This window comes from Carassius gibelio, chromosome B13 (assembly GCF_023724105.1).
Source record: "Carassius gibelio isolate Cgi1373 ecotype wild population from Czech Republic chromosome B13, carGib1.2-hapl.c, whole genome shotgun sequence".
Classification (NCBI taxonomy): domain Eukaryota; kingdom Metazoa; phylum Chordata; class Actinopteri; order Cypriniformes; family Cyprinidae; genus Carassius; species Carassius gibelio.
Window position 1 is genome coordinate 22,372,120 of NC_068408.1, and position 10,784 is coordinate 22,382,903.

A 10,784-nucleotide genomic window follows, 5' to 3' on the forward strand; every position below is an offset into this window, starting at 1 on the left:
GCTAGTTTATGAAAGTAAACTTTTTTTTTTTTTTTTTTTACATATACACGTACAAATGTAAAAAAAGCTTAACGCTAAAACAAAATGCCTAACTAGAAAACCACTGAAAATATATATTTTTGAAAAGCCAGTTTTTAAAAAACACAGAAAATAATACTCCTCCCCCACTCCGCTACCGCTCGCTTCGTCCTGCCGAAAAGAATTCTGGGATAGGTAGGACGCGAAATGATCCACCACACCCATCCTTCCAATTCTGGGAAAAGGAGGACGCATTGGTGGGCCGCATTTGAAGGATCCTACGAATTTGGACAGCCTTCGTCGCGGCGCTGTGACATAACATCCTTCAAATGAGCCCTCCGAAGGATGTAGACCCTGAATTTGGACACAGCTATTGTCTGGGTTGCAGACCAGAATGCTCTGAGGAGTCAATACAAGTTAGGAAGAGTCATCAAGGCGAATACTGATCCTAAAGGTATTGTGAGAGATGTTGATGTCAGAGTTTCCTCAAGTCACCCAGTCTTTTGTTCAGGTATTGAGAAGTCAGACACAGGAAAGGTCACCAAACGTGGAAGCCCAAAAATTCCATCAACCGTTATTCACAGGGATGTTCGGCGGTTAGTTGTGTTGATCCCAGTTGAAGAGCAATCCAAGAATTTGGAAGAAAGGAGTTGATTGTGACCTCTTGGATTCAAGAATGTCAAGTGGGAGGTGTGAAGTTAAACAAATGTATTTATTTATTTTATAAATTAATATTAAGCACACAGTTTAAATATTTATTTATTATAAGTTAAAACATTATTGGTGATGACTGAAGAGAAAATTTGTGTGCTGAACTAATTGTCATAGAAGTTGTTGCTGAAAGCCACGAAGAGCGTCTTCATCCAGATGACATCATCCGTCAGAAAAAGCCGAACTCCACTAATTATGAATCTCTGTCAGGTGTGCTTGTAATTAGAGCCTATTAAACACCAAACACGAGCAGAAACAAAGGAGTGAGAGCGCTTGTCCTGCAGTTTATCCAGCTTTTCTCCTTTTGAGGAAAACCTTGTGACTGGAAAAATTTATGAGGTGTGAGTACATGAGTACAACAGGAATTGGATGTGCATCAGTGATTAATCAACCCGAGACGCTGATGGTAGGATGACTGTTTAAAACTTAATTAACTTGTGTTCAGATAAATGCATCTTGTGTGTTGAAATGTTTACATGTTTGGGACATTTTTACTTTGAGCATGATAAGGCTGCATTAGAGTGCATACGATTCATCTATGAATTTAAAAGTCTGTTAAAGGTTCATATTGTGTTAATGGTTGGTTGTAATTAGGAATTGTATTATTTTTCTTTCTTCTTCTTTAAATGTCATCAACCAAATTTGAACTTGAGCTTTCTACTAAAGGAATGACTCTTTCAAGACTCATCTAACTGCAAACTTTATTGAAAGTAAAAACCATTTTTGAGATGATTCCTGTGTCCGTGGTTGACTAAGCCCCTTGTCAAGGTAGAGGCAAAGCGGATGTGTGAAATCCAAGAAGTAACTTGACATATACTGTACATTATGTAATACTGAAAATAATAATAAAAGGTTTCAATCTAATTAAAACTATATATATGTATATGTTTAAGCAACATTCTAATGTCAGAATGTTGCATTCAGAATTAATTTATTTTACATATTTAAAAACTGTTTTTCATATGTGTCAATTCAGTTACTCATTGTACTTCCTCGGTTGCTTACTGTAGCTCCCTTAGGAGACAATTGCCTATATAATTTGTTGAGAATAAGAAAGCTGACTAGACTACGAGTGATATTTGCTTCAATTCACTTCAACACTCTTACAAATGGAACAATTATCTTGATGTACTTTTGTTTTCTATTGTTTTTAATCAAGTCAAGTTGAGCTTTATTGTCATTCTGCTACACGTGTGGACATACAGTGGAACGAAATGTCATGACTCACAGGAAACCGGTGCTACATAAATTAACATACAAGAACAATTTTTAGTCTTATACATCTGAAGCAGTAATTGAACTATACATATACTATAAATAGTTATTTATACATTCAATTTATGCATTTAGCAAAAGCTTTTATCCAAAGCGAGTTACAGTGCATTCAGGCTATCAATTTTTGCCTATCATGTGTTCCCGGGTAATCCAACCCCTAACATTGCGCTTGATAAGGCAATACGAGACCAACTGAGCTACAGGAACACACATAACCTAAGACAGACTATACAAGTACATAATAACTGTGCATGATATTGTGCAAAAGAGGTAGGTTAAGAAACAAGTAGTGCAGTATGATTTGTGGTGCATTTACAAGTAAACGTGTTATCTTAAGTCCTTGTAAAATGGAGTGTTTTTTTTATAAAGCATCTGGTACATATAAAATAGTGCGGAAATACAATTGGGTGAACTGGCAGTGGGCGGTTTTCAAAAACCAAAACAAGGACTTAAATACAGCATCGTTAATGTTAATGGCATGTTAATACCATTTCTTTAAAAAAATATTCCTATGGATATACTGGATATGGATTAACTGCTCACTGTACTTTAGGTGTAAACGTGTTAAGAGAAAAGCTTTTAAGTAGGCCTGGTTTCACAGACAGGGCTTAGTTAGACTAAGCAAGGATTAGGACATGGTTCAATTAGGACATTTAAGTAATTTTTATAAACCTCCCTTAGAAAAAAAACATCACTGCTGTTCATTTTTAAACAAAATAAAGGCACTGATATATTATAAGGTCTTTCAGAGCTAATTTCTTTCAGTTGAAACAGCTCAGACTTTAATTAGGCTTAGGTTTAATGCCAGACTACTGCTCCCGGGTATGTATTCACAGTGTGTGTGTGTGTGCACTTTGGATGTGTTAAATGCAGACCATGAATTCTGAGTATGGGTCACCATATTTGGCTGTATGTCACGTTACTTTAAGGCTTGTCTGTGAACTGGGGGTAGAGCTGAACATTAGTACAGATAATGTCAGAGATAAGATGCACACTAACCGATCATTCTGAGTTGCTGGCACTTCTGCTCATCGAAATTACACTTGAAAAGCAAATACTCAGGTTTCGTTCTGAGTATGATGCATGAGAGCATTTAAACCAAGTAGTTTATGTGTCAGTGTGCCTTCTGAGGTTATGTTTTGTTCACCTCTTTGTTGGGGGTTGTGTGGGTGGATGGGGGGGGGGGGGGTGCTGGTTTTAGCTGGTTTAAGCTAAACTCCTATTTGGAGAAAAGTTTTTTTTATTTTATTTTTTTTTTGGACCCACTGGAAAACTGGCCAAAACTCTTCTGAAATTCTAGAAATGGATCAAGCCAAAGCAACTACATTAAGGCCTAACTTAAAGGGGTCATGCTGTAGAATCAAAAGATGTTATGAGGTTACTCTTAAAGGGTTACTCCACCTCACAATGAAAAATTTTAGAACACAATTTTAGATATTTTAGATGAAAATCACTGTACCCATTTACCAAGAAATTCTGGAGCACTGCTGACCAGATTTTTTAAGATGTTGATTTTATTTTCCAGCAGGATTTGGCACCTGCCCACACTGCCTAAAGCACCATAAATTGGTTAAATGACCATGGTGTTGGTGTGCTTGACTGGCCAGCAAACTCACCAGACCTGAACCCCAGATATAATCTATGGGCTACTGTCAAGAGGAAAATGAGAAACAACAGACCATAAAATACAGATGAGATGAAGGCCACTGTCAAAGAAACCTGGGCTACCATCCCACCTCAGCAGTGCCACAAACTGATCACCTCCATGCTACGCTGAATTGAGGCAGTAATTAAAGCAAAATGAGCCCCTACCAAGTATTGAGTGCACAGTAAATTAACATAATTTCCAGAAGGCCAACAATGTTTTTTTTATTTTATTTTATTTTTTTATTGGTGTTATCAAGTATTCTAATTTGTTGAGATAGTGAATTGGTGGGTTTTTGTTAAATGTGAGCCAAAATCATCAAACCAGGTATGGTTTAGACCCAAAGACTTAAACTACTTCAGTCTGTGTGCATTGTATTTATTTCATAAAGGAGTTTCACAATTTAAGTTGAATTACTGAAATTAACTTTTCCATGACATTCTGATTTATTGAGATGTACATTGCAAGGCAACCCCACAATGCACTTTGTTTAGTGATCAATTCCCATCAATGATAACAACAAAGTGAGAGAATCATTGATTATAAACATACATATTATAAAAAGAAAAATACATAGAGATCCTTTAATTCATATATGTACATGAAGAGAGATTTATTAATATGTATACTCCGGCAGCCATATCACCCAGGAGCCCAAGACCGGTTTCCCACTGAAGCTAAGCAGGGCTGAGCCTGGTCAGTACCTGGATGGGAGACCTCCTGAGAAAACTAGGTTGCTGCTGGAAGAGGTGCCAGTGAGGCCAGCAGGGGGTGCTCACCCGGTCCTAGCGCCCCAGAGTAGTGATTGGGACGCTATACTGTCAACGAGCACCGTCCTTCGGATGAGACATTAAACCGAGGTCCTGACTCTCTGTGGTCATTAAAAATCCCAGGATGTCTTTCGAAAAGAGTAGAGGTGTGACCTCGGCATCCTGGCTAAATTTGCCCATTGGCCTCTGACCATCATGGCCTCCTAACAATCCCCATATCTGCTGATTGGCTTCATCACTCTGTCTCCTCTCCACCAGTAAGCTGGTGTGTGGTGGGCGTTCTGGCGCAATATGGCTGCCGTCGCATCATCCAGGTGGATGCTGCACACTGGTGGTGGATGAGGAGATACCCCCCTGTCTATGTAAAGCGCTTTGAGTGCTTAGAAAAGCTCTATATAAATGTAAGGAATTATATTAATTAATTATTATTATATGATAAACAGTTTGGCTTTGCACCTTCCTAAAATATTTAATGAGATAAAATTTTAGTCTATGCTGCTATAGGCTTCACACAATGCACATCTATGCTTTATTTCAGTGATAATGTTTTAAAAGGCACCTTCCTATGAAGTCAGTATACCGCAGCTCACTATGTTTTGGAACAGAGCCATAGATATAAGTTGATATTTCAGGTAAATATCACATTATGCGGCTGGCCAAACACTCATTATACAGAATATGACAATGATACATTTGCAATTAAAATTTGTTCTCTGCTCCATGTCACATCCATTTTCTGTTTCCAATAGAAAGTCAAGATAAACAATTCTGTGAGCTGGACTAATGACACAAGAAGCTTTAACCTAAAATAAGAGGAAGTCAAGCACATTGCTATAAATAATAGCTCTAGTTCACGCAAAGGAAGAATTTTCCTCCTCCCTTCCATGGCACCATTATTACTGTATATCTTGCACGTTTGCTTATCTCTGCTATGTAATAAAAAAGTCAAATGACTGATTAGTGGGAACAGTGTCCAATGCAAATTTGAACACACACGCACAAAAAAATAAAAGATTAAAAAAAAATGTCCGTAAAGTGATTATTTAGCACATACAATTTCTGTGAAGTGTTAAGTAAACAAAGTCATACATTGCAACAGTGCAAACAGTGAAAAGACTGAGGCACAAAACATCCATATTTGAGCATTATGACCAGCACAACAAAGCAACACTGGCTCAACCCATGCTATGAATGCGGGGGGTGCTCATAAAAACTCATTATTTTTCACTATTGAAACAAATGATGGCTATTTCCTGTGTATATCACAATCAGGAATGATAAAACATCATGTTTTGACACAGCTGTTTTGCAATTCCAGTTAAAGAGTTTAGCCTTTTTCTTTCTCTGTCTTCTTTCTTTCATTCTTGTCAGTTTGTGAGTTTGTGTAACCGCTATTGAAACTATTGGGCACTGAACATTAAGAATATTATCTCTGCAGACATCATACTGTTGAAATTTCAGGAAAAAAAGAGAAAGCCAGAAAAAGCATTAGTATTGGCTACAACTTCACTTTCCCATCATGATGTCACTTCTACATATATAGGCAGAGGAAGCTTGCTAAGAGGCAAGCTCTGAATGGTCATTTCTCTCAGTCAAGAACCCTAAGTTTAAGATGAAATAGTTTTATTTATACTCTGTTCAGTGAGATTTTCTAAGAAAACTAGTCAACTCTGGTAAGTCAAAACTATATTTGAAGTGTTACGGTTAATGCGCTTTACACTTTTTGGCTTGGAAACCTGATCCACTCTGTTTGGAGATTTGCTAGCATTTAGGGATTTCAGTTTTTTAGAGGGAATCCCAGTTTTTTATTCTCTTGAAGAGTTTGGCTTCACATACAGTAGTTTAAGAAATACTAGTTGGGCTAAAACAGATGGATCTTATTAAGACATACTTCAAAACGCCTTTTGAATTTGTGCCAAGTTGCATTTGCATGCAACCAGTTTGTGAAACTGTTGCTATAGTTTGTTCAACAGTGTTGCTTTGCAGAAACAACACTTCCTTATAATTCAAATTTTTTTCATATCTATTTAGTGCATTACTAAAATAAACAAAACTTGTTAAAACAGGGCAATATAAGGAACTTTTGAGAATTTGTCATAATTGGGTAAGACACGCAGCGTTCGTGTCATTATGACTCAGACAGAGGAAACTTGCTTAGACACAACTACCGAGTGGTCGCTTCACTCAGACCAGACCTTGTTTCACACTCTCGTCTTACATCTCAAGACACAATCAGCAAACTAGTCAGTTCTCAACTCTGGTAAGTCATGAGAAATATTTCTTATAGAAATGTATCAAATTTTAACTAACTTAAGAACTCCACTCTAAGTTGAAACATATTTCATAATGAAATGTTGTTCATGATAACAGGACTGTATTTGCAAGTGCTAAATTAACGCTGTGAAATTGGTCTTGTGGATCGATGTTACAGGTTGGGCGACTATGAGAAAGTTATGTTAAACATCACTCTTAAAATTGCATAGAACAAATCTGTTTTTCTAAGATCTAACCAAGGATATAATATACCTAAAGAGAGTGTGCATTACTATTTCCATTCATCTTTTCTACATAGAACTATGGTCTGTCAAACACCTCAGATGAGTGCATGTACTTTGTGGAAACAAAACTGAGCACACATTTTTTTATCTGACTTCATTAAGAGAGCTTCCACACATGACAGACCAAGCTACCAGTTAAATTTTCTGTTACACTTCTCTCTGCTAGGAGGAACAACCCTGACCTTGTTTACCCCCCAAAATAACAAAACTTGAATTTGAGTATGATAAAAGGAAAACAATAACCATTTGAAACCAGAAATGTTTTTATTAAAAGTCCTAATTTCAGATCAATTTATTTAAGCATGTAGATGTCAATGAATTTGAGTGTGTAAACAGTATGTAAAAAACTATTACAGAAATATTTCAAAATTCTCAGTAGAAATAAGATTGCTTTGGTTTCAAGGTCGAAACTGGTCCACTGTGCAGATGTTGTTTGCATACTATACTTAGTTATACACATTTTCAGTTTCATTACTCCAAGAGTCTGGAACCCAATGAAGCATTTAGATATTGGTCTGTAGTTAATATTAGATTGGATTCGTATCCGTGGTACATACCCTTTGGTATATGAATTATGAAACCATAAACATTTACGCATTCTACATTGAAAATGTACCCGTATGTGTGTCCCCGGGGACAAATGAAGCCACGACCTTTTGCGATGCTAACGCAATGCTCTACCACTGAGCCACAGGAACACAGGAAGGGGAAACATACTAAATGGAACACAAAGAAAAAAGTTAATGGTATAGTTTACCCAATAGTTATAATTTACTCACCCTCCAGTTGATCCAAATCTATAGAATTTTCTTTCTTCTGTTAAACACAAAAGAAGATATTCTGGAGAAGGTTGGAACGTTGAATGTGGTGGTAGACACTGACTTTAATAGTAAGGGGGAAAATACTATGGAAGTCATTGGCTACCAATAACTGATTTCCAACATTCTTCAAAAAATATTTTGTGCTCAACAGAAGAAAAAAAAAGTATGCAGGTTTGTAACAACATGACGATGAGTAAATGATGGCAAAATGTTAATTTTTGGGTGAACTATCCCTTTAAGGATATCATGCATGGTTGCTTATACATCCGTTCTTGAAATGTATTTTAAAAACTTCAGCATTTGTAGATAACACAAATCATACAGGAAGTTAAAATGCCTGCTTTTGATGTCAAATAATTTCAACTCGCAGATACTCATGCAACAAAAACAGTTGCGTCAGCATTTTACACTACGCAGGAAGGCACACTTCCTTGTACACCGCAAACACTGTTGCAACAAGTTCACACTTCTTCCCACTTCTAGTGGAGAGTGTAGAATGTTGTAACATGAGCTTGTTTTAGTTTAGCCAATTTAAAATGTCACCAAAGTGAAATGCCTAATGTAGATGACGACCAGATTCCTGCAGTGATATCTCAATGTTGTTTTGGTTGCTGAACTGTTTACATGAAACTCTGAACTCTGTTTTCAGAAACTACGCTCCGGCTCTTTCTGTTAAACTACCATGACATCCAATAGCAGTTCACATCACTGCGGTAATTCAACTCAGGACCTGGTGGCAAATGTCCTTCCTCCTATACTCATCATTGAGCTGTTACTCGGCCTGCCTGGCAATGTCATGGCACTGTGTATCTTCGGCAAGAACTTTAGGACTTGGAGGGCAAATGTCATGTTCCTGTTCAACCTGGTTTTGTCTGACTTTCTGCTACTCATCAGCCTACCCTTCCGCATCGACAACTTCATGCGTGGCGAGAAATGGATATTTGGAGACGCCTGGTGTCGGATCAACCTGTTCATGCTGTCAGTCAACCGTTCAGCCAGCATTGCCTTCATGACCGCCGTGGCTGTTGACCGCTACTTTAAAGTGGTCCATCCACATCACAAAATCAACTACATAAGCACAAAACAAGCAGCCGGGATTGCCTGCTTCATCTGGGTTGTTGTGATATCCCTAAGAATCCCTTTGCTGGCCAACAAACTTCTGTACAACATCTCTTTTTGTAGGAGCTTTAGCAACTATGAGAAACCATCACTAGGTATCCAACTGCATTATGTCGTCTTTATCTTAGAGTTCTTTCTGCCTTTATTACTCCTGGTCTTCTGCTCCATGAGTATTGCATGGATCCTACGTACACGCAAGATGGACAAGGACAAGAAAGGGAAAAGGGCAGTTCGGACTGTTCTGGTGATCGTTGGGGTTTTTGTCCTTTGCTTCTTTCCCAGCATTGGCACAGGATTGATGGCACTCTATTTAAAAAAGCTTGGAGAAAAGTACTGTGATGCTTACACATTCACCAGTCAGTTGTTTTCTACATCCATAGCCTTCACTTATCTGAACAGTGCTCTGGACCCGATCATCTACTGCTTCTCCAGCTCTATCTTCCGAAATTATTTGAAACGTGTCGTCAACCGAACTGGAATCATGGAGCTACAGATGAGCCGACGTGCCAGTATGCCCAGTGGAAGTGACTGAGAGTGGATTGGGGATTGATGAGCATTGGACAGTGTACATACTGCTAAATATACTTTTATTTTTTCCATCATAGTTTTGTCAAATTCTCCTTTTTAAAACATATACAAAATATTGTATTGTATTTTTTTTTACATAGATTTTTATACAGATGCATTACAAAGTTTTATAATACATCTTATACATTATCTGACTTAAATATAGTAAATATATGATAAATGCAAAAGTGTCACAAGAATGATAATAAAAATAAATCACATTTTTAGAAGGTTTTTTTTTTTTTTTGATGAAATGATCAGCCTATGCCAGTCACGCTGTTTTCATTCAATTGAAAGTGTAAATACACGTAGAAAACGTATCCTTGTGTTGCAGCTGACACAAAAGAGTGTACGCAGTTTGTGTACAGCAGATCTTCTCCAAAATGGCGCTACGTGATGCCGAGAGAGACAGAGGAGACAAATTGTTGAATAGTCATTTTTTTCTTCCCATACAAAAAGTATTCTCATCACTTCATAAAATTCAGATTGAATAACTGATGGGAGAAGGACTATTATGACGACGCTTTTCATACTTTTCTGGAACTTGACAGTGTAATTTACCTGGCAGTCAATGGGACGAGAAGGGTCCGGCTGCAGACTTGCACTTGCACTCTCAGACTTGCATTCTCAGACTTGCACTCTCAGACACTGGTGCTTCCGCTAGCGACACCACTTGCAGTCTTTATTATTATTATTATTATTATTATTATTATTTTCTATTTATTGATAACTTTTTGTTTGAATCTTTCAACATTTTACAACAGTATCCAGGTGGTGAAGACAAGAAAAAAGAAACTAAATTACAATGTCACTTGCAATTGCTCCTTGCATTCTCAGACTTGAACTCTCAAGACACTTGTGCTTCTGCTAGCGACGTCACTTGCAGTCTTTATTTTTTTATTTTATTTATTTTTTTGTTCTATTTATTTATACATTTTTGTTTGAATCTCTCAACATTTTACAACAGTAGCCAGGTGGTGAAGACAAGAATAAAGAAACTAAATTACAATGTCACTTGCAATCGCTTTTTATTTTTTATTTTTTATTTTATTAAAGTTCAATTAACAATCATACAAACATCACAGTAATTCAAATGACAAAAATACAAGCATCACAGTTCATAAACAAATATTACACATAAAAATAGATAAATAAAAAAATAAAAAAATAGACTTACAGACTTCATTTTTTAATAAAAATAAATAAAAGTCACTTGCAATCGCTATTTGCACTGTCCGCTACCTGTGACATTATTTGCCATCAATCCAAATCGTGCATGTTGCCAATGGAGACAAGACGC

General features: G+C 37.0%; 1 protein-coding gene across 2 annotated transcripts; it reads left to right on the plus strand.

Annotated features, from left to right (window-relative positions):
• Nucleotides 1-5,944: 5,944 nt before the first annotated feature.
• LOC127970735 (hydroxycarboxylic acid receptor 2) lies at nucleotides 5,945-9,714 on the plus strand. 2 transcript variants are annotated; one of them, XM_052573431.1, is made up of 2 exons: nucleotides 5,945-6,092; nucleotides 8,448-9,714. In XM_052573431.1, exon 2 carries the CDS (start codon nucleotides 8,481-8,483, stop codon nucleotides 9,447-9,449), a length of 969 nt encoding a protein of 322 aa, XP_052429391.1. In that variant the 5' UTR covers nucleotides 5,945-6,092; nucleotides 8,448-8,480; the 3' UTR covers nucleotides 9,450-9,714. The 2 variants fall into 2 exon arrangements, with proteins under 2 accessions (XP_052429391.1, XP_052429390.1); XM_052573430.1 differs by lacking the exon at nucleotides 5,945-6,092 and adding an exon at nucleotides 6,491-6,679.
• The last annotated feature ends 1,070 nt before the right edge of the window (nucleotides 9,715-10,784 follow it).